General features: G+C 55.0%; 1 protein-coding gene across 11 annotated transcripts in view; it reads left to right on the forward strand.

Moving 5' to 3' along the window:
- NCOR2 (nuclear receptor corepressor 2) overlaps positions 1-22,947 on the forward strand; it is a 227,268-nt gene that overhangs the window by 167,017 nt on the left and 37,304 nt on the right. For 9 of the 11 annotated variants that reach the window (XM_058851341.1, XM_058851346.1, XM_058851347.1 and 6 more), the window contains exons 15-20: positions 2,404-2,525; positions 3,386-3,558; positions 6,234-6,296; positions 15,355-15,497; positions 19,787-19,934; positions 22,336-22,891. In XM_058851341.1, coding sequence (XP_058707324.1) covers positions 2,404-2,525; positions 3,386-3,558; positions 6,234-6,296; positions 15,355-15,497; positions 19,787-19,934; positions 22,336-22,891 — 1,205 coding nt within the window. The remainder of the gene's footprint in view (positions 1-2,403; positions 2,526-3,385; positions 3,559-6,233; positions 6,297-15,354; positions 15,498-19,786; positions 19,935-22,335; positions 22,892-22,947) is intronic. The other 2 variants (XM_058851345.1, XM_058851348.1) reach the window with 1 other exon arrangement.

The following is a 22,947-nucleotide window of genomic DNA, read 5'->3' on the forward strand; positions in this document are numbered from 1 at the left end:
TCACTAGAGGGCATCCTTGGATCGAGATGTGCCTCTGCACTGGGAGAAGCCTTAATTTGATGTCCTGCCAGGCTGGGCTTGAAACCATCGGGAGGAGAGGGATGTGCAGTGGCCCACTGAAGCCAGCCCCTGGAGTTTGCCCATCCTGATCATGCCAAAGCCTGGCAGATGCCTCTGCAGGGAAGTGCCTGTGCTGCTGCCTGAGCCACCAAGGCCACTCTCATCTCTCCCTGCCTTCCTGCTCCTGTGTTTGCAGGCTGGTACAGGAGCTCCTTGGCATCGCTGCCATTCCAGGCTGTTCCTCTGGGGAAAAGCTGCAATGGTTGCTCAGGCTGGCAGACCCCTAGTTCAGACAAGTGTAGAGACATGATACGATGATGCTGAACCTTTCTTGGATGCTCACTTCAGCCTGAAGCTGGAGCAGGTACTTGTGTGGTCATGGTTGGGTTTAAATCTGAAGGAGAGCTGGGATCTCTGGGATGCAGGGTGTCCCTCATCCCTCAAAAGAAAATATTTGCAGTTGAGTGGTAGAAATACTGTGAACCTCATGTGGGCTCCCCTCCCTTGCCAAAGTGTTTGTTGAGGGGTGGTGATGTCCAGGGCTGAGGCAGAGCCTGTTCTGCTGCCTGCCCAGCCCTTGAAGGTCACAGCCCTCGCCTCGTGTCTGGGCTGAGCCCACACTTAGGCTTCACCATGGGGTAGCTCAGAGAGTTGGGGGCAGTGCTGGGGAAATGCACATGATGGATCCCCTGCGCTCCTCTGCAGCCGGTGCAGGCTTCCCCACCTTCTGTTCCAGACTGCCCTCCTCCTTCTCCCCCAGTTTGGGGGCTGACAAGGGCACTGCCCAGTACACTGGGGATGACACTTCCCTTGGCCACTTGCTGCATGAGACAGCCTCTTCCCCAAGCCTTAGTGATCTCTGGACTTTGGAAAATCATAATCAAGCAAGTGCTCATCCCAACTGTTCCCTGACTCCCTTTCCCCTGGGACCTCCCAGCCTTGCATCGCACGGACCAATTCCCAGAGCAGCAGGAGTGTGAGCTGATGCATTACAGTTGTGTTCTGCATGTGTGCAGAGGTGCTCCAGGGGCTGGCCAAGCGTGCCAGGATCCTGATGGCACAGCTGCCTCCCCCTGTACAAGGAGGAACTGAAAGTCTGTAGGGTTTCAGTGATGGCTGGCCTAGGTTTTAAGGACTTCTATTCAACCAGGACCTGAAAGAATCAGCAGTTTTCTGGTTAAACTGATCCATTTGACTGCTCCACACTTCTGATTTTAGCACAAGCCCATGGGGTCAAAGAGCTCTGCTTGCACCCAGTGCTGTTGCAGGATGCCCATGTTTGAAGCAGCCTCCCAGTTTTGCAGAGTGGGATCAAGCCAGTTCTACTGGCTCAAGAGATGTGAGGACACCTCCTCCGTACTTGCTGTATGGCTGCATGCCAGCCAGACCAGCTACCTTCTGCTGATAAATCCATGTTAAAGCAATTTTACTCCCCATTACATCACCAAACCTTTTCCCAAGGGGTGGTGAAAGCCCTGCAGGCTGGGCAGGGGCCGGGTGAGCCCGGGTGGGTTTCCTGGAGCAAGCAGCCTTGCATTAGCCAGGAGCAGGATGGTTTAATAAATCATTTCCGTCTCTAATTTCTACTTCTCTATTCAATGCCTCTGGTTTGCTGGTCACCAGAGGGAAGGAAGGTCAGGGGAACCAGGCCTCCCCAGCAACCTCCTTCCTGCAGCTGTTGAAACAAAATCCAGGACTATAATAATCACTGTGTCCTCCCTGGGGTAGCGCGGTCGGTGCCTTCGGTCTGAGCAGCAGCAGCGGCGTTGGGGTGGTTGGGCTCATGGCCTCTGCTGGAGGTGCCAGGTGGTAAAGAGAGGGCAGAGAGGGCACCTTCCCTGCTTGGGGATACAGAGCCACAAACATTCCCCGTGGGCTGTGTCAGATGCTTGGGAAAAAGATCAGAAGCGTTGATATTGCCGAGCCTCGGGGTGTCACTGGTGCCCTGTCTCCTTCATGCTCCAGCAAGATGCATCCACTGGCTGCAAATCACCACCCATGTGGCCAAGCCAGAACAGGAGGGTAGTTCTCACCTGCCTTACCCCTAGATCAGATCCTTGCCTGATCCCAGGGGAGCAGCTGGGGCTATCCCACTGCCTGGAACAGGAGCCAGAGTGCAGCTGCCATGCCTGGTCCTGAACTACCTCTGATCTCCCTGGAAAGCTTTCGGCCCCTGTGGCCTCCACCAGTGTGTCCTGCCTGCACCCTCTGCCTGCAGCTCTTTCCTCTTGGCCACTTGCCCCCAGCATTGTTTCACAGCAGTTGTTTGGGTTGGCCCAGGTGCTGCCCTGTGTCTGCCTCAGTGCTGAGGGCTTGGTTTATTGTATGTCCTTTGTTTTGCAGCAGCAGCAAATGCCCCGGAGCAGCCAAGAAGAGAAAGATGAAAAAGAGAAAGAAAAAGAGAAGGAGGGAGAGAAGGAGGAAGACAAGCAGGAAACAGAAAATGACAAAGAAGAACTGACAAAGTAAGGATGACCCTCCCTGCCTGGCTCCAGTGGGCTGGGGCTGCAGTGGTGGGATGTGGTGATGGGATGTCCAGGGCTGCCTGACCCTGTGCAGAACTGTATGTGCCCACCTCACCTCCTCTGCAGGGAGGGAAAGGCAGATCCTCCTCCTCATTCCTCTTCCCTGCTGCTCCCAAACTGGGAAAGCAACACGATATGGGGTTTTTTTATATCAACCCAATCAATCTGCAAAGCTCCTGTGATCCTCCAGCTTGTTTTGTTGTTACGAGAGCCTCCGGGAGCTGGAGGAGCAGTCCGGGCGCAGCAGAGCGCGGCACTTCACCTTTAGTGTTATTGATGTCAACGTGAGCGCTCCCAGATGAGGAGCTCCAGCCAGCCCTGCCTCCCTCACACCGAGCATCAGCGCCGTGGCAGGGGAAGGTTGGCACGCAGACCGCTCGCTATCTGTAATGGGCTTAATACTTGGTTTAAAAGAACATCTGGCTTCATTATATCTAGGCTGCAAAGACATTTACCAGCAGGTCCCTTTCAGGAAGATAAATGAGGAGGAGGCAGGGATGAATTTGAATGGTCTGGTATTAAACCTGTCTCCGTCAGGTCTCTGCGTGCACTTGGTGGTGGAGCTGCAGCCAGCTGCAGAAAGAAAACCCCACCGCAAATCACCCCACCGCCAATCCCAGCCAGGAAAAGAGCCTGCGTCTGCAAAAACACTGCAGACCTGCCCCCCTAAAAAACCAACAACAAAAAGAAAAATCCCCAAACACGTGCAGAGAAATAATTGCTTGACCTAAAAATCGGACCAACCAAACAACATTATTTATTTTATTTTTTTTTTCCCCCTTCTCTCCCTGTTTTCACAGGGACAAGAACGACGACACATCTGGAGAAGACAACGATGAGAAAGAAACGGTCACCTCCAAAGGTCGCAAAACCGCCAACAGCCAGGGCCGGCGCAAGGGCCGCATCACCCGCTCCATGGCCAACGAGGCCAACAACGAGGAGGCAGCCACGCCGCAGCAGAGCGCTGAGCTGGGTACGTGGCCTGGGACAAGGGGACCCTGCCCTGGGATGGGCTTTTGGGGTATCCATCATGCTGGGATGGGACTCGCCCTGCTCTGCTCACTGCTGGCAGAAGAGGGGTTTACTTTGTGAAATCCTTCTTTCTGGGGAGTAGCAATGATGTTTCTCTCTATTGCGTTAATTATTCACCAGGATAAGTGGAGGCGTTTGCAGGCCTGGGCTGTCCTGGCTGAGTGTTAATGGGTTTTATGGCCTCAGAGGGAAAGTGTTGCAAAAGACAAAAAAGGAAGCCTTCAGTTTTAGCAGTGCTTTGGCAGGGCTTGTGCCCCTCCTGCACTTGGAGCAGGTCCCCTTTGTGGCTACTCCAGCTTCCCTGTCCCCTCGACCTCTGCACGGGACCCTGCTCTGCCCTCCCAGGCTTGCCTGGGTCTCTGCCACTTCTGCTACCTGCTCTGTTTTCAAATTTGTCTGGAGTCTGAGCAGCTGCAGCTTGTGGGATCTGCTCCATGGCCTTGGCTTTGGGCTGGTCCATTTCCATCCATGCCTGATGCAGCAAAGGGTGCTGCCCATGCCGTGGCATCCAGGCACTGCACCAGCCATAGCCGTGCCACGCTGGCCTTGGGCTAGATGGGAATTCATGGCATCATCCACAGCCCCACACTGGGCACATCTGCCTCTGGCATCTGCAGCATCAGCAGTTGCCACCCCGGGGAGCGGGCTCATGTATTGATTTCCACAAGCCAATGCATCGAGGAATTTGGCTGATATTCCTATATTTTCTTCTCCGTCAAAGTGCAAAAAATATTGCTGTGCTACCTAAGGCAGGTAAAAATAAAAGCAGGGTGACTCCTCTTGGTTTCCTTGCTCTGCAGTTTCTTGCTTGTGCTGTTCCATGTGCTATAAATCACGCGGAGGTGTTTCGCCTCCCTGTTCTCTGCTGACAACTGGCTGAAGCCTTGATTGCGAGCGCTCTGTTTTCATACAGGCGATATAAATAGTCCCCAGCACAACGGAGCCCTGCTCTCTCCCTCCAACTTGTTCAGCAGTGCTGCAGAGAAGCAGCAGATAATGCCAGTAACTTAGATGGGATTTTTTTATCCTGGTATCTCACAGTCCTTGATGAACTTCACTGCAAACACAGAGGAAAGCCTTTAGACCATGTTAAATCGGGGAAAAAGGAATGGATCAATTCCAGTGACATATCTGAGCAATTGATTTCAGTTTATGTCTCTCCAATAGCGCTTTAATTTAGGTTGGCTAAGAAAGTTATTGCATTTTAAATACCAATTGAACATTAAAAAACAGCACAAAACCGTATTGTGGTTTAACTGCAGCGTGCCGGAGCTCCCCGTAGGCATCTGTTTCATAACTGCGCAACCTCAGGCGATGCCATTAATCAAACCAAACGGGCCGTTTCTGTGACATTTCTGTGCCATACAATAACAGGCACCCCCAGCTGAGCCAAGGGCCTGCACAGCGTTGGGGACACTCGCTTTTACGTAAACGAGCGTTGTGGCCCCGGCTCTGCCTGCTGCCAGGGGGAAGCGGTGAGGTATCGATTTCCCTCCCTCTTGGCCGGTGTCCCAGGGGCGACACGGTGCTGGGGGAGGCAGTGACCTGTGCTGTCTTCCGGGAGGTGACACCTGCAGTCATGCTCAGCCGGCTCTGAAGGAGATTCTTCTGCCCAGTGCTGTGGGTATTGGAACCCGTGCTGTCCTCCCACAGGGTCTCAGCTTCTTGTAGAGCTTCTTGGAGGATTCTTCCTTCTCTCCTTGCCTGTATTCTTTATCCTGAACCTATCAGCCTGTTTTCCATTTTGAAAGGACACTGTCAAAACATCTCTCATCACTGTTGAAATAATGCTTTGCCTGTTGTTTAGAGTAATAACCCCTTGGCAGCCTGAGCCGGAAATCTGTTTCCTTACCGAGTTGTTTTTTGTCTCTGACTCACACCCCAGTTTGTTATTGTAGGGTTTGCTCTGTGCCAGGCTGCCAGCAGGACTGGTGCATAGTGAAGGCTTTATGCAGGACCTCGGTGTGCCCAGCACCTGCTTGGAGCTGGGGAGAGAGGCAGCATCAGATGCTGATTCCCCTATCAGCCTCCTGGCTGGAGCAGCATGCCTCCTTCAATGGGCACTGCTCCAGACAGGCCCCCACTGCTGCTGGAAGTGGCTCGGAGGTGTTGTCCAAGAGCCCGGTGATGGCACAGAGGGAGCCCATGGTCACACGGCCAACACCCGTGACAGATGCAGTCGGCCAAAGTCACCACTGAGGTGACGCTGTTTCTCCGTCTCTGGCGGTCCCACCCTGCGTCTGCCTCCTCCAAAGCACACAGCCACAGCCAGCTCCATCTTAGGTACCTGTTGTTGGGCCAGGCACCATCAGCAGGAAATCTGCCGCTCTCGAGCCATCTGGCTTTGCCTGCAGGCCCAAAGTGGAGGTTTTGCATCGCTGGGGTGCATCCCGAGGGGATGTTGTGTATGGGGTACCGAGGTGTGGAAAATCCTTACGGGCCAGCACCGTGCCAGCCTTTCTTGTGGGAGCACTTCTGCACTGCATGGGGTTTTGTCATGCCTCAAGGGAGCAGGGCATGGGACAGGGTTTGGGTGTTGGGACATCTCCTCTGAGCTCACTGGGCTTGCTGACTCCTGCTCACAGCTGACTGCTCTCTTTATTTCTTCCATCCCAGCTTCCCTGGAAATGAATGAAAGCTCTCGCTGGACCGAGGAGGAGATGGAGACGGCTAAAAAAGGTGAGACACTCATTTCCTTTCTTTTATCAACTGTGCTGGAGCTGACCCAGCCACTGGGGATGGAAAGCATCTGACTGCTGGCTTTGGTGCAGTGTGGTGGGTCCTGAGCTGTGGGGCCGGATCCTGCCTGTCCTGCTGTTGGTTTGTTCCCAGCATGCCTCAGAGAGGGTGTGGGGAAGGCAGGGAATGGTGCAAGGAGTTTGCTCAGCTTCTCCAGCCCCAGGAGCTGTGCCAACACCAGGGATGCCTGGGCTGTGGCTGGAGCCACGTGTGTCCCACGAGGCAGGAGTTGGCTGTAGGAAATGGAGAAGACACCTTGTCCATTGCAGTGTTGGAGCTGCTGGTGCCTGTAGCGTGAGGTGTAGCTTCACCCCACTGTTCGGAGCTTTATGGCCTCGGTGTGATGTGTTCCAGGCACACGGAGAGTGTCTTGCCTGTGCTGGCAGCTCTGGGATTCAGGGAGAGGACGGTGAACCCCAGCACTCCTCAGGCACGTGTTGGGGGAGCTCTGGAGAGTCAGGGCTGCAGGCAGCGTGGGGTGACTTTACATCCTGGAGCTGATTCAGAGCCTTTGCTGAGACCGTTTTTAAAAAGTGCTGAGTGTAGCACAGCCCTTCTTGCCACTTCCCCTCCTCGTGCCACTCCTGCGCCAGCTCTTTCACTGCTTTAATTTTTTGCCAAAGTCACGTCCTGTTGATGGGCTGTCGAGCTCACGTCCCCAGCCCGTTCATCCCGCTTGCGTTGCTGCCGACTCTGCTGGCCCGGAGAGGATTGTAAATGGGAAATTAAAATGGAAATGAGCGCCGTTTGGGGATGGCAGAGGCAAATAGGCGTGTTAGCAGGTTCGGCTCAGCTTGGAAAATGCACCTGCTGCTGGGATGGTGATTGCATGTTCTGGAGCGCCGGCTGCCCAGGTGCCGATGGGAGCTGTGGACTTGGATTACTTTGCCTGTGAATATCCCAAAGTGTTTGGCTCGCTCGCCTTTAAGCTGTTCCAACCCTCTTTTACAACCCAGTGCCAATCCTGTGCAGTGCTGAACGGGGCTCTCTATAGTCACAAAACTTAATAGATAGACTTTAATCAAGCAAACTGGCCTGGGGCCAGCTAATGGGGTGAGCAGATGCTGGCAGGGGAGGGTCGTTGGAGGGATCTTTTCCGAGCACTGCTTTATTTTGGAGATCAGCATCTGGTTGTTAAAAAGTGCCTCTTGTTTTATGTTTGATGCTGGAGGTGTGCTTAAGGAGTCTCAACACCAGCTGCCAAAGCCTGTGTGAAGGAAGGATGAAGCGTGGGAGCGTGTAGCACTATTCCAGCCCAGGGGCCAGGAGGAGGCAGGGAGATTTGCTGGTGTAAAGCCCAATGGCTGATTGTTTCTCCCATCGTTACAACCTGGGAAACTGAGATTGCAACACCAGACTTCTACAGAAAAGCCAAATTCCCCTCTGCCAGGAAGCAGCCGCTTTAATGCTTCGAACTGTGTGTGTCTGGCATTTCCAGGGAGCTCTGTGGTGGGGGTTTCCGACTCACAGCAACTGTGAAACTCCGGAGGTAACCTCAGAGGCTGGAGGAGGTGGTGGCAGGGCTGCTGCCAGCATGGCTGGCCAGGGGCAGAGGGGATGGTGGCCTGCTCAGGGCTCAGAGAGTCCTCCTCACCACAAGGACTCGGCCACCCAAGGCACCCTCCTTCATACTGGTACCAGTAAGAGCCCATAGCTGGGTGGTTCAGGGAGCTCAGCAAGATGTGAGTCCCAGGGAAGGTCAGCCCTAGCACCCCGGGGTGTTTTGGCAGACGGGGATGGTCGGTGACCTCTGCTCCCAGCACTTGCCAACCAGGGGACGAGCCCAGCCCCGCTGTCCACCCCTGGGTTTCCTGTGTGTGGCATGGTGAAACTCCATGTCATTTGTGTTCAGGGAGGCGAGAGAAAACAGCCCTGGGACAGAGAGCAGAGCTGCCTGCTCTCCTCCACAGTCACAGAGCTGCACAGGGAGTTTCCAGTCAGGAGAAGGCAGGATTGTGTCTGCCAGGGGAGACAGTGAAGGGGAGTACCATGTTACTAAACTTAAATAGGGGAACAAAAACCCAGCAAGAGGAAAGTTCTTGCTTAATGACACTTTTCATTATGCAATAAACTTCGATTCAGTAGTCTGTCAAAATGTGCAGAGATTGGTGGGATAACGATGGGGGAATGTGTTTTTCTGATATTATCTCCTTGCACCATGGCTGTGATCCTTACAGCAGGAGGTTTTGATTTAACCAGAGTTGGCTCAAGGATTTCCCCGTTCCCTTCCCAAGCTGGGAAGCAGGCAGCACCCACTGTTCTGTTGCAGGGCAAGGTGCAGAGGCATTCAGCAGCCAGGATGGGGCTGCTCTTTAAAAGGCAATACTGAGGCAGTTCCTGCCTTTGGGGAACCTGCTGGATGAGCCCACTCAGGCAGGAGTTCAAGGTAGGCTGGAAAGGGGTCTGTGAGCACTAAACTCAGCGGTGGCTGGGTTTATTGTCCCCCCAGCCCCTCCACCAAGTGTCACCACTGGTGCCAGAGCTTCAGTGCAGCCACAGCCACCCTGGAGCTGAACTCAGTGAACCGGGAGGTTTCGACATGACCTTTGTTAGTCTTTAAAGTCTGGTACCTGTTCTCGCCCAGCTCGGGGTTTTCCCGTGGCGTCTAACAAGTGGTTTTGTTCTTTGAAAAGAGGCAGGTGGAAGTGGCAGGTTCTTGCTGAGGTCCTCCCGTGCCTTGCCCAGGCTCTGCACTCCTTGTCCTCAGGGCACAGCCAGCCTGAGGCTCTTTATGCCTTTTCCCACGCTGAGGACACAGAGAGGCCACGGGATGGAGTCAGCGTGATGAGGCAGAGGAGGGTTGGGCATGAATGTAAAACACTGATGACAGAGAGTTAAATACCCCATGAAAACTCCTATATAGTTCCTTTTGGGTAGATATAAAATACTCCCTTGGATACCGAAGGCACTCTTTTGAACACTTGTTCTCAGTGTTGCCAACAATTCGTCTGAGTTTTGGACTGACCTCTGAACCATTTTCCCCCCAGTGCCATTCTGTTCACAAAACTAAAATAAAGTCAGCCACCTTGCATCACCTTTGAAATGCAGGAGCTGGCTGGGTGATGTTGGGGAGCTGGCAGCTCCATACCTTCCTGCCTTTGTCTCCCCTGTGCTCATGTTGGAGCCTTCCCTTCTCCCATCAGAGGCATTTACAACTGTAAAAACCTGCTGATAGCAGTAAAAGTGAGTTGGAGAAACTGGTTTGCAGCCTATGCCCATTGCTGCATGTTGTCCTTCTGGGTGGGATGTAGCTTGGGGTCTCCCACTCAGGTGTTCTCTATCCAGGCAGGGTGCAAGGGCAGCTCAGAGCAAGGAGAGCCCAGCCTGGCTATCCCAGTGTCCACAGCCAGAGTCTGTGTGTGCCTGGTGTTTGTCGTGAACTCTGTACAAAAGTGACGTGGTAAAATTATCAGGATGGGGCAGATTGGGTGCCAGGAAGGCACAACTGTGTCCAAGGCGTAAATTAGCCACACTTGCCCTGAGTGAGGCTGTGGCTGACTGCAGTCCCATCCCTGCCATCCCAGGCTGCCTTTCAGCCAAGGTGTTACCCCCAGGATCATGCCTGTGGTGCCCACCGTGCCCCCAGAGCTGCACTTTCTGCCACCACTGGCTGAATGTTTCTCGAGTGTGTAGGAGCAAACTGTGAGGATTTGCTTAGTGAGTGTCAGTGAATGGAATACAAAAGGCCTGTCAGGAGGAACTGCTGGGTAATTACTATAATTTGCTGCCTACATTTTAATTTTGAGTATTATTTTTCCAACAATAAGGGAGCGGGAATAGTATCTGAACCAGGTGAAAGAAGAGAGCTGGGCCTGCCAGCGGTGGCTGCTCCACATGTACTCACTGCCATGCTGGACCAGAGGGGATGGCACATCTCCAGGAGCAGGCATCCTCAGGGGGACTTCCTGTCCCTGTGTGCCAAAGCATAGCACACAGCAAAAAAGAAAGGTTGTGGCAGGAGTAGTAAAACCAGGTGGGTCTGTGATCAGAGCACAAGGCTCAAGGTTTTGCAGCAGGTGGATGCAGTGGTATAGGAATTATCCATTTCAAGGGGGAGACCTGGGAGCTGAGGGTCCCGAGCCAGGGCCAGCAGAGATGGGACACTGCACTAGAGCCGAGATGGTCGGGGGTCCCAACCCTTGCTGGTCAGGTACCCACACCTTGTTTGGTGACACTGCCTCCCCGCAGAGGAGTAGCATGATGGGTGTGAAAGGTGCTGGGAAGTTCAGCTGCAAGCTCCCTTGGAGCTGTGGGACACATCAGAGGCGTGCTTGTGTCCAGTCACCAAACGAGAGGTCCACTGGCAGCATGGCAGGCTGGTGCCAGCATCACCTGAAGGAAGGAAGGGCATCACTCACCAAGGAAGGAAGGAAGGAGGGAAGGGCATCACCCACCGCGGCAGCAAGAGCACACCGAGCCAGCTGCCTGTGCCATGGTCCCTCCGGCAACACCCCAGCACCTGCGGGGATGTGGGCTCGCCCCCCACGCACCATCCTCGCTGCTTCCCTTGGCACAGCATCAGGAGCCTGGCGTGCACCTGGCTCTGCCACCCACTGATCCATGGCCCTGGAGAAGTTACTCACCTTCTCTGAGCCTCTGCAAACCAGCACGAGGTTAGTGAGGGAAGGCGATGCTGACCGCGCTTTCGGGATGCCTTGGGTGGTGTCGCTGACTCCATAGGGCTGGTCTTTCTCCAGAATAGGATTGCGGCACATTTTGGCTGTGCCGTAGCCAGGGCTGCCTCCATGTTCGCTCCCAAGAGGGTGTGTGGGCGCAAGAGGTACTGAAGGATCATACCAGGTACCGTCGGGCGTAGGGAATGGTATCACTTAGTTTTTCCCCTATAACCTTGGTCTGGTAATCCACGTGAGCTCCCATTAAGGGACCCTTTTACGGGCTCTCTCCGCCCTCACCAAGCCCAGGGTGGAGCTGGGCAGCCGTGCCAGAGAGCCTTGGAATGTCTCTGGTAAAAAGCCGAGCTGCAGAGAGCCGAGGGGGTGCGAGCCCCCAGCCCTCGCCTGCCGCGCTGCCCCTCCGGCTTTCTTCTCACTTCCCCGAGATGCTGAGCGCAGCACCCCGGTCTCCGAGCTCCTCTTCCTTCCAGCCTCCTCTCGCTGTACGGGAGCTGAGGCCTCGGTCTGCCCATTACGGCAGCGGTGCCAAACCTCTCCGCATCCCTCCTGTGCCAGGGCAGCAGCTGCAGGGCCGAGGTGTCCTGAGGCTCCGCGCACCCCGTCGGTGCGGCACTGGGCTCGCCGGCGCGCACGTCCCCAAAGAAAAGCGCCTTTGATTCACTTGAGAGCGGAGAAAACTATTAGCCAAGCTTTGTTTTCCTGGATCCCTCCCCCTGCCGCTGACATTCAGCCGAGAGCGAGGGAGACAGAAAGTGAGCGAGGGAGGGCGGGAGCGGGTGCCAAGCGCCGCACCCCTTGTCAGCTTGGGTCAGCGCCACGTTCGTTATTAATGCTCTGTCTAGAGGTCACATTCAGATGCAACGAGCCCCGGGTCAGCCAGAGGAACAGATTAGAGCTTGCTCGCTGCTCCGCCACATACCGACAGCACCGGCTCCCCGTCCCCGGGCTGGCAGGAGCGGAGCTGCCGCGCTCCCGCCCCTTCGCTTTTCTCCTGCCTTTTTTTTTTTTTTTTTTTTTTTTTTTTTTTTTTTTTTCTTTTTAATTATTATTATTTTTTGGCAACGTCGGGCATCTCCTGAAACTGCACAGTCTCCCTATAGCCCCGAGCTGCTGAGCAAGGAGATGAGGTAGGGGAGAAAATACTGGCGGCGCTTCCATCCACCTTAACAGCCGCGGCTGCAGCCGGCTGGAACGCTCCGGAGAGCGAGCAGGAGGAGAGCGGAGAACGCTGTTCGCTCCGAAGGGAAGAGCGCTGGGGCCGGAGCATGTGTTCCCACCAACTTCTGCCATTGGGGTCAGGAGTCTGCCGCCTGTGACCTGCTTTCCAGCCTCGGTGCTCGTTTGCTCGCCGCTCCCGGCCGCCCATGGCTCTGAAATCCTCTCGCCCCCAGGATTTAAGGAACCGGCTTTGCTTTCTTCTCTGTCTCCGGCTGCTGCGAGGGAGCGAAAGCGAAATGCGTGGGGAGGGTGTGAGCGGAGCACTCGCAGCGCTTTGCCGCGGGCTGCCGTGCCCGGGGGGGCTTTGAAGAAGTGCCCTGACAGCCGTGTCCTTCCCAGCCCACCCACTGCACACTCCAGGTGTGCTCCCTGCCCGCCGGAGCACGTAAGTCGGGTGTTGGGGTCCGAAGGATGGGGTTAACCTCAAGGTTGTGTGTGGCTGCGTGCCTGCGGCAGACCCTGCGTCCGGAGCCCCCGCCCCGAGCCGAGGAGCTCAGCCTTCCTGAGGATCTGATAACTCGGTTAGTCATAGTTTCAGTTGCGATACGGAACGAAGGGCTGGTGCTGCCGTGCCGGGCTGGAGTGCCGGGGAGTGTGGGGCAGGGGGAGCAGGCTCTGCTGAAGGAGCTCATGGAGATGGGGTGCCTGGAGCTCACCGGCACGTCCGGGGGTGTCTCGGCTGGTCCGTCCCGAGTGTGCAGATTACTACAGCGTGGGGAGCAGGTGTTGCTGTTTGCTCTGGTTTCATGTAGAAGAAGAGTGGTGGGGCTCCCTGCTGGTCCCGCGGGCAGGGGCTGCAGGCAGCCTCCTCCTCCTCCTCCTTCTCCCAAGCAATGCCGCCTGCCCGGTCAGCTGCAGGCTCCTTCAGCAGTGCCCGGTGAGCAGGGGCACAGCCAGCCTGGGCAGGGGGAAGGACAGCCAGGAGCTGGCATTGCCTGTGGCTGGTAGAGGTCACACCACGCTGGGGACCACTCACGCTGACATCCATCACACCCCCAGCCCCGAGCTCTGCCGTGCCAGGTCCTGCTTCCTGGCATCTTTCCTGCCAAAGCACCCGTGCTCACGGCACATCCACACCGCTGCCAGTGTCTTCATTTCAGCTTTGCCCGGGGCACACAATCAGCCTTGGCCCAGCTGTCACACTTGGTGCTGGGCCACCAGTGTGGTGATGAGCAGAGGGACAGAGCTGCTTGTTTGCTTTGGACGGCAGCAGTGGGTTGTGTCAGAGGGGATGGGGTTGTGACACTGGGGACTGTCCTGTTTTCCCCTGTGGCATTCAGCAACGGCAGGGGGAGGACTCCTGCCCCACTCGTTGCCTCAGGATTGGTGGCCGGATGTGATTTTTTTTTAATCATTTTTTTAAGAAGTCCCAGCCCGTCAGCGGGGTGACAGAGGTCGTGGGTTTGGCTGAGCGAGGCTGGGAGTTGCAGAGTTAAAGCTCAAACTTGTTTCTTGGCTTGCCAGGGCCTTTCTGGTGCTCAGTGCATGTGATGCCTCGTACATGCAATTTGATAAGCCTGGTGCTGGGATGGGCAGGATACAGGCACCAGCTGGATGTTAACTCCTGCTGCGCTGGGTGCTGCTGGTTTTCTCCAGGACCTGGGAAGCAGGGAGGGGGATTTCATCTCTCTGGGGGTACATGGTGCCATCTATTCAATGCAGCCATGCCCTCAGCCCTCACGCCATGCCCTCCCCTTGCACAGACTCACAGAGCAGATCCCGGCTGCGGGCGCGTCCTTTGGGCCCGGTTGCGGGTGGCTGTGCTGAGATCAGCCCGTCCCCTGGGCTTTGCTGTTGGGCTGGCACTTTAGGGCCGGGCTGACACATGGCAGCAGCTTGGCAGGAGGCTGGCAGCAGGTCTGGGGCACAGCTGCCACATTCCCAGGCATGAACAGAGCTGTGCCAAGAGCCCCAGTGTGGGACTCACCATAGTCCCAAGCCCCGTGGTGTCCGAGCAACCAGGGAGGGGCTTGGATATGGAGCCAGTGGTCAGTGCCTACTCCCAGCCACACAGGGCTCTGTGGCTGCTGGTCCCTGGACAGAAAGTCCCCCAGCAAAGGAGAAAGATGTTAGCACGTTCATTCCCTGTTGGCTTTCATCTTGAAATTACCTTTCTGTGGCAGTGTGGTAACTCTGGACTTACAGACTCTGCATCCTGTGCCCTCACAAGGTGCAGGGAAGGACTGGGGAACTGTTGGCCCGGTAGTGGCATCACATGGACAGTCAGGAGCAAGCTGGGCTGGCTGTGTCCCGCAGGCTGGTGGCAGCTCCAGCCCCACAAGACACCACACGAAGGACCAGCCACACAGCAGGAATAACTGCAGGCAGTGAGGTGCTACTTCCCAGAAAGCCTGGATGGTTCTTTCACAGGTCGCCTCCAGGAGCCTGGGGTACCGCTGCTCCCATCCCTGGGCTGTGGTTGTAACTCCTACCTCCATCTGCAGGACCAGGGGTGCCCAGATACCCCCGCAGAGATGGCAAGGACACGGGGTGCTGACTGTCTCCTTCCTCCTCCTCATCCTCCTCCACCCTGCTGGGTTTGCCCCATGTTCGAGTGGCACCATCTGGCCAGGATTGCCAGCCCTTGGCGTGATGCCTGACCTGGGAAGCTGCTTTTGCTCATGAGCCTGTGATCAGCACTAATCCCCTGGCACGCCTCTTCTCAGCCAGGGACATCACCTGGGCTTACCTGCCTGGGCTTCCCTCGCCTTCCCTAACAGGGCTGTGTGCCTTGCCACCCCTCCTGAAATCGTCACTGGGCACAGGAGGGTGGGAAGAGCCTTTGCTTCATGTTAGGGGCTGAGAGCAGCTGTCCCAAGTTCTCCTGGGCGTGCCAACACCTGCTGCAGCTGTCCCAAAGGAAAGGGAGCACCGCTCGTCCTCGTGACTGCCGAGACATGGCTGTGGGATGTATTTCATTCCAGACACCATCAGCATAGTGCCTTTTTTCCCCTTTGGAAAGAAAAACAGGCTCTCATAGGTCATCCCCTGGCCTCGAAGCCATTCAGACAGGTGCTAGTGACCTTATTGTTCCTGTGTAGTTTGGCTGGCACGGAGGAGGTTTCCCATCCTGTGTGGATAATGCCGCCCTTGTGCGAGTGCATCTGGTGTTAAACCTTTCTCCCCTCTGCCTCCTCCAACTGCAGGTCTCCTTGAGCATGGGCGGAATTGGTCAGCCATTGCCAGGATGGTGGGCTCCAAGACTGTGTCACAGTGCAAAAACTTCTACTTCAACTACAAGAAGAGGCAGAACTTGGACGAGATCCTACAGCAGCACAAACTGAAAATGGTGAGAGCCCTGTCCCAGCCTGCTTTGGGCACTGTGGGTATTTCCTAGCAAGTGCTTGGATGCTTCATACAGCCAAGGGGGGCCTTTATCAGGTTGGGGGAAGCCCTGGGGGCTGTGGAGTGGCACGGGAAAGAGCTGTCCACCCATCTGTCCCTGGGAGGTCTGGATGAGGCAGAGCTGCTGTGTGGGAGATGCCTGGGTGTCTGGAGCGTGGCTGGTACGTGGGGAGATAAGGAGCAGGAGGAGGAGCGGGGCTGTGGTTTGTTGGCCAGGATGCAAGTTCTGATGGCTGTGCAAATAGTTTGTCTCTGGTGAGATTGTGCCGTTCCACCCCTGTGAGCAGAGAGCCAGGCTGGGCCACAGGGTCTGTGCCTTGCAGGTTCTGCAGTTACCTGCAGTAAATTGCTTTGGTTTGCCCCAAAGAAAATCAGGGATTTAGGAAAACATGAGGAAAGCCTGGCTCTGAAAGAGGTTTTTTGCAGAACTGCAAGCAGATGTGCACACCTCTCCGTGCCTCAGTTTCCCCTTCAGATGGGGCTAATGCTGCTTCTTTCCTGGCATGTGGTGCAGGGTGTGAATGTAGTGGGGCTTGTTTGGTGTTCTGGAGATAGCTTGGATTGCTTAGAGACACTAAAGATTATAATTATTTCATTTGTAGAGTATCCTGGGGTTCCCAGTTTCTGGCTAATAAAATTCACATGGCTAAACCCCCAAGGGGTGCTTTGAAAATGCAAAGGACAATGTTCAATGCAGGAATCTTTCCAAGCAAGCTATTACAGCAAGAGTAAAAAGAAAGACAGGAAAACATTCAATGACTCACCCAGGAATTTAATATCCTAGTCAGTCTATAGGAATGAGAGAAAGAGAAGACATCGGCGATTCTTTTTTATTAATTCTCTATGCACAGAGACACTCCTGTGTTCCCATGTTTCACCAAATTGTTTTTAGAAACAAAGCAAACAAACTATATAAAAGACCCCCAGACCCATATAAAGGCTGGAATGAAATAATCTGTGAAATGTGCATCAAGCCCTCTGAATATAAAAAGTTACATTTGAAAGGTATCATTGTTCATTACTGGGGAGAATCTGAAATAAGATCATACAGTTTTGCTGGCAGTGGAGCCGGTGTGTATTAATTTACTCTGCTCCCTAATGTTGCAGAAATTATATCACGGAAGTGTTTTTCTGCAGAACCACATTTTTCCCTGCATCCGTCCCTCCAAGGCAGCCGCTAGACTTCTCCAGTCTAATTGCTCACTCTCACTTGCAGTTTATATCAGCATCATCATTTTATTTTTCGAGCATTGGAGGCTGTGGGATTCGGTCGTGGAGAAGAACAATGAACATTCAGCTGTTATTTATTGTACTCTATTGTTTTGTGGCAACAGCAGATGCCAGAAAGCTGAATAAAATAAAAGAACAACTGAGATTAAATTGCCATGGACCTTCCTTCCTGACTCCTAAATAAATCCCAAGCAAACCGAGCCTCCAAATCTCATCCTATAGCCAGTATCAGCCATGACCTCTGTGGAGGAAGCACATGGTGAAGCGGTGTGGCATTGCTTAGTTTTGCCATGATTATTAGTTTTGCCACAGATTATTCCCTGGCCTCACCACCACCAGCTGATCATGTGCAGGGAAGTGCAGTGGCTCTGCTTTTCCTCCTCATGCTAAATGAGAGTAAACTTTACTGGCAGATCTCATTAATTTCCCAAATGGGGCTTGTTAGTATTGTAGCCTCCTCTTCCAGGTCGGTGTGAAACCAGGATCCAGCAGGGTGCAGGTGGCTCTGAGGAGCTGTGGGGACGTGCTGGCAGCAGTGGCTGGTGTGGGATGGGAAACAGACACAGAACCAGTGGGCTGCACCCTGGGACAGGCAGCCTGTTGCTGCTGGGGCAGGGTCAGGCCACCTTGAGGCTTCACTTTATCTGCCCTGCTGTGTGTTTTGGCTTGGCTTCGCTGCTGCGCCGCTCGGATGCGTCCCAGGCACCAGCGTCACTTAGCCTTGACCTTCTGCACACTGCACTCACTAATCTTGGCATTTAAGGAAAGCAGGGCATTGGGATACACGGTGTCCTCGGAGCTGCTCCTTCTGTTAGTGGCTGGAGATTAGGCACTGTCTTCACTGGGATCAGTCTGTGATTGTCACTTTGGTCTACTGACTGCTGGGCTTGTTTTGGCTTGTGCAGGAGAGAGGGGCCAGTTATCCCTAGGGCTGGGGCTGGTCCTGCTTGGAGACCAAGTCCTGTGGATCTCCTCTGAGCAACATTTGTTTAATTCCTGGCTTTTTTGGTTGATGCTGGCTTTGCACAGCAGAACTGCTTCGGGAGTGCAGTCTGGTGGCCTCTGCTTCTGGGGAGTGAGTGTGTCTGACTTGCCTTGGTCTTGCTGTTGGGACAGGCTGAGCCTGATGGGAGGCTCCCATGAGGGTGGCTCCGTGTTGGTAGCGGGCTTTGGAGAGATTTGTGTTGTTGCTGCCACATGAGGTGGTGAGTGCAGGGAGAGGACATTTTTGTTGAGATGGCCCAGAAGGATATTGTGGAGGAGGAGGCATGGACTGACCCCTCGTGCAAGGTTCCATATCCTTGCTGTGCACAGTGTATGTCCTCGGTGGTCTTGGCTTCAAGTCAGAACGCTTGAGTGGCACCAAGTCCTGTGTGCTCCTCAAGAAATACCTGGCAGAAGGTAGAGAGGAGCAAGACTGCAGAAGGAGTCTGGAGTGGTAGGCGTGATAAGAAGCAAAGTGGTGGCCTTGAACACATCTCTAGATGTAACCAGGATCTGCTGCCTGAATTTCACATAATTTTCCCTAAATACCAGCAGTGGGGTCTGCTGGGAGAGGGTCCCACGGTGCCCTTGGTGCCGCTTGCTGCTCTGCTCTGCCAGCAGCTGCCAGCCCCAGGCTCTGGCCAAGTAGGGTGCTGAGGCAGAGGCTGGTTCCCAGCTAATTCCCAGCGAGGAGCCCGCTCCTGCCCGCGGCTGAGTCACGGACCCGTGAGTAAGAGGCAGAGAAGTCTTTGCCATAGTAACGTCGGCGCTTTGTCACCGCATTAGCGTGATGGGGAACTGCTGCTTCACACAGGAACGTGCGGAGCTGAATCGCTGCCGCGGCAGAGGCGCGAACGCCGGCGGCACCGGGACACCACCGGCGGGGCTGGGATGGGGCGAGGGAACCACAGAGCCTGGCGTTCCTCCCGCTGCCTCTCCGCGCCTGCACAGAGCCGGTTCTCAAGTGCCTCTTTTCCCTCTCTCCTGCCCAGTTTGATAAAAATAGATTTTGAGCAAGCAGCGTTTCCAAGCAAAAAGCAGTTGTATTTGTTTGTTTTATCTGGAAGTTTTCTAAAGGATTGAAAAGTTGGGGGTGGGGGAAGGGGGGGACCAGCTCTTCCCAGCACAGAGATCCAGCAGCAAAGTTAACGTTTCCACCACGGCTTTATCTTTTCATCCATGTAAATAAACGTCCTACACACGTCACTCTTGTGGGGTTTGCAGGGAGAGCCGGAGATGATGAGCCTGTTCCTACTGGTAATATTTACTCAAGCAACAAGAGCAGGAAACAATAGCAAAGCCGAGACTTTTCCTTTAGGTCTGCAGGGGGGAGCAGCTGTCCGCACCCTCGTGGCTGTGGCACGTGCTCCAGCCAGGGAGGCTGGGGCTGTCTCAGGGCAAGCCAGGACACCTTTGGGATGCTGTGCTGCACTGAGCTTGCCCACTCTCCACCGGTGACAGCTGCCCTGGCATGGGAGTCAAAGTTCTTCGGCAGCACCTGCCAAAGGGGTCATGAAAGCAGGTGCATGAAAATGTTGGCTGGGCTGTATCTGGGGCATCAGCTTCGTTATCTGCAGATAAGCGTCAAGTCGCGGCCATGCATGTTTGTGTAGCTGGAGGTAGAGCCTGGAAATGCGCAGAGGACCAAAACACGTCACACACGTGTCATGAGCAGACGTGTGACCCTCGGGCTCTTGCCAGCCCTGCACTGCTGACCTCTGTGTGCTTGTCCCTTGTCCATGTAGCCGTGCCGTTCTTCCCCCGAACGCTCACTGCTGTCTAAGGCTGGAGCTCCCTGTGGAGCCAGGCTGGCCACTGCAGACCAGTTACAAGTCTTTGGCCAGCTGGCACCACGCTGCCAGGCTTTCAACCCAGAGTCTGGTCCCAAAGCCTGGTGCTCAGAGGGTTTACCCAGGGCAGGGGGTCGCTGGCAGTGTGACCTTTGGCCCTTTGGGCAGGATCAGTGCTCTCTGCTCCCCTGTAACTCCCCGTAGTCTCACCATTCTTCCTCTTCTTCAGGAGAAAGAAAGGAACGCCAAGAGGAAGAAGAAAAAAGGCGCCGCTGTTCAGAACGAAGAAGCCACCTTCCCTCCTGCAGCTGAGGACGAGGAGATGGAGGTGTCGGGGACGAGCGGCAACGAGGAGGAGATGGCGGAGGAGGCGGAAGGTGAGGCAGGTGGGGGCTGTGGCAGGGAACGTGCTCAGCTCTGCTGGCTTTGCTGCCCGGCTGCGGCACAGGCACCGCGCACGGCCTCTCCGGGGCTGCAGATGTCAGCACTCACAAGGGGTCTGTCACCCCAAACTCTGAGGTGACGGTGTCTCACAGCACTCGTGGCATTTTGGTTGCCTCTGGATTTCACGCTTGCAAGGAGTGCCCTGGATCACTGCCCTCCTCCCGTGTCTGTCTGGACGGATGGCTATTTTGGGAGCCCTTTGGTTTCTGATTTCCGTCAGTGCGCTTTCCAAGAGTGCACAGCTTCCCAGGGCCTCTTGTAAATCACATTTCTTGGTGTTTTGCTCCACAGGAGGGTCCCTACATGCTCTTAACCACCACTGTGGGCTCTCATGGAGCTTATCATGGGCTCAAGGAGAGATAACCCACCAAGGTCTGTGTGTGCCCATCCCATCAGGGCACTGCCTCTTTCCGGGGCAGTGGAGTTCCCAGAGCCCAGCACTGGAGCAAAGGCAGGGGAATCTGTGGTCTCCCACCAGCGAGGCTGCTGATGCACCTTGGTGGGGCTTTTCCTCCTTCTTTCCCTTTTAAGGCATCGTTTTTCTCCCTCCCAGCCATACCAAAGAAAGGAAACAACTTGAAAGTGACAATTTTCAGCTATTTATCGCTTAGAAAGCACAGCAGTTTGGAGTTCAGAGAAAATGTGCACAATTTTCCAACAATGCCCATTTGACTTCTGTCAAAGTAATTTAATAACTTAACCAGCACTCTGGCACCACACTGGTTCCTGGCCTTAGCACCCAGGTTAATGGGACTTGAAATGGGAAATCTTTTCAAATTGTCCTTGTGAGTGACTCATTACAAGGCAGATTCCAGGTAAATCTTTGTGCAAGGTGATACGTGACTCACAGGAGCAAAGTAAAAGGTAGTTACTGCTCTTTGCAAGAGTGCCTGAGAGGAAACAACATGATGTTGAGATTAGAGACAGATCTCTTGACGTGCTTCTGAGCCTTACTCTTCAAGCATCAGCTCTTGTTCTCCTGCTGGGGTGTCCTACAGAGTTGTGGAAAAGCCATGAGCAGGGGGATGAAATGTCATGGGCAGGGAAGTGCTAGGGTGGTGTTATGCAGGAGATGGGTGCCGGCTCCAGGGTGACATTGGGGATGCTCAGACAATACCTTGTGGTTTCAGGGGCCATGTGGTCAATCCAGGGAAAGGGGGAAGGACTCAGTGTGGGAATTACAGTGTAGACTATGGATTTAGCATCTGGAGGGAATGCAAGGAAGTCTAGAGCCTGGCTGAACCTGGGATGAGCCACTGTTGGATGTGTCAGCATGGCATTCAGAGTAGCATCAAGTGGCAGTCGGGAAGAGTTTTGCCAAACACAGTGAGCCTTGTCCTGGCTCACCTCATTTCTTGTTTTGCAAGAGTGGATAAGACTGAGATTCCTGATGAGTGTGGTACGATTTCACTCTGAGGACAGGTGGATGTGCTCTCATGTACAGCTCTTAGGACACAGTCCCTCTGTGGCACTCCTCTCACCAGCGTTTGAAAGCTGGCTCAGCACCTGTGCAGAGAGGCAAGTCAAGGAATGCTTGTGAGGAAGCCTTTGGGGCATGAGTGTGAGAGCCCTGCCTGGTAGGGACACGCTGGGATGGGACTGTGGAAATCTCCTGGTGTTCCTGGCCCTGGCCATGTTTGTCCGGCAGAGGCTTGGAGGGAGTGATCCTCTCCCCAGCTGTAGAAACAATCTCTTGGCAGCACCTAACTCTGAGCGGTGCATGGACGCTTCCAGCTCACATCAAGCCACTGGTGGCAGATCTGGGAATGATCCTTCCCTTGTGATAATGAACCTGTCCTGCAGCACTGCCAGCGCTTCCCTTTCGCTGACCCTGACCTCCTTTCTTCTGCCACTGGTGGCTTAAATAACAGCAAACTCGTGTAGTGTTTTGGGATGATCCCAGCTGCTCCAGGGGTGGCAGAGCCAGGGACACAGGCGACGTAAGTGAGGTGCCTGGTCTGGGGCAGCTGATCATGTGCCATGGGTTGAAGGGCAAGAATGGAGCAGATCTTGTCCTGCCAGACCAGCCAGGGTTTTCCCTTAAAATCCAGCTTCCCAGTCACTCAGTCTCCAGGCTTTTGGGCTTTTGGGCGTGTGATTTTGTGTTTGGCTGGGGGTTAACAGGCGTGCTGGGCAAGCAGAGAGGCCCCCAGAACAGCCTTTCGTTTAGCAGGCTCTGGATCTGGGGATCCCAGCACAGTTCTCCCAGCCCCGGGATCATCTCCCCCTCAGAGGAACGAGGGCGTTCTCTTCCCAAGGGAGGGGGTGGAGGCAGCGATATGGGAAGCAAGAATCTCAGGCTGATCCTTATTTTTATTTCTTCCCTTTTCTCAGCTGCAGTAAATAACAGCTCCGACACCGAGAGCATTCCCTCGCCGAGGCCCGAAGCCAAAGAAGGAGGCGAAAACGGGGCCAAGGCACCACCCGGGCCGGGAGGTGACGCCGGCACGGAACCGGCAGTCAAGTGGGAAGAGGCTCCGACACCCCCCGACGCTCCCCCTGCTCCCCCCGCCAACCCCGCTCCTGCTGCCAGCCCCCCGCCGGAGACGGCTCCCGAGGCACCCAGCGCCGAGGAGAAGGTGCCGGAGGACCTGGTGGTGGACGTGGTGAAAACGGAGGAGCCGGAGGAGAAGGTGAGCGAGGAGCCCTGCAAGAGCGAGGTGAAGAAGGAGGAGAGCGAAGAGAGCCAGGAGAAGGACAAGGGGAATGACAAGAAGGTGGAAAGCGGCGTCAGCAGCGCAGGGACGGCGGGGCCGGAGGGGACACCCAAGGCCGAGAAGAAGGAGAGCCATAAGGGCAGTAAAGGCCCCGGGGTGAACCCCGACAGCGACTCCAGCGCGACCTGCAGCGCAGACGAGATGGATGAGCAGGATGCTGTGGACAAGAGCAGGTAGGAGCAGGGGGACAAGGGCATGACCCGAGGGCCTGATGAGCTTTTCCATTGTG

The sequence above is a fragment of the Poecile atricapillus genome, chromosome 16 (genome assembly GCF_030490865.1).
Source record: "Poecile atricapillus isolate bPoeAtr1 chromosome 16, bPoeAtr1.hap1, whole genome shotgun sequence".
NCBI classification, from domain to species: Eukaryota; Metazoa; Chordata; class Aves; order Passeriformes; family Paridae; genus Poecile; species Poecile atricapillus.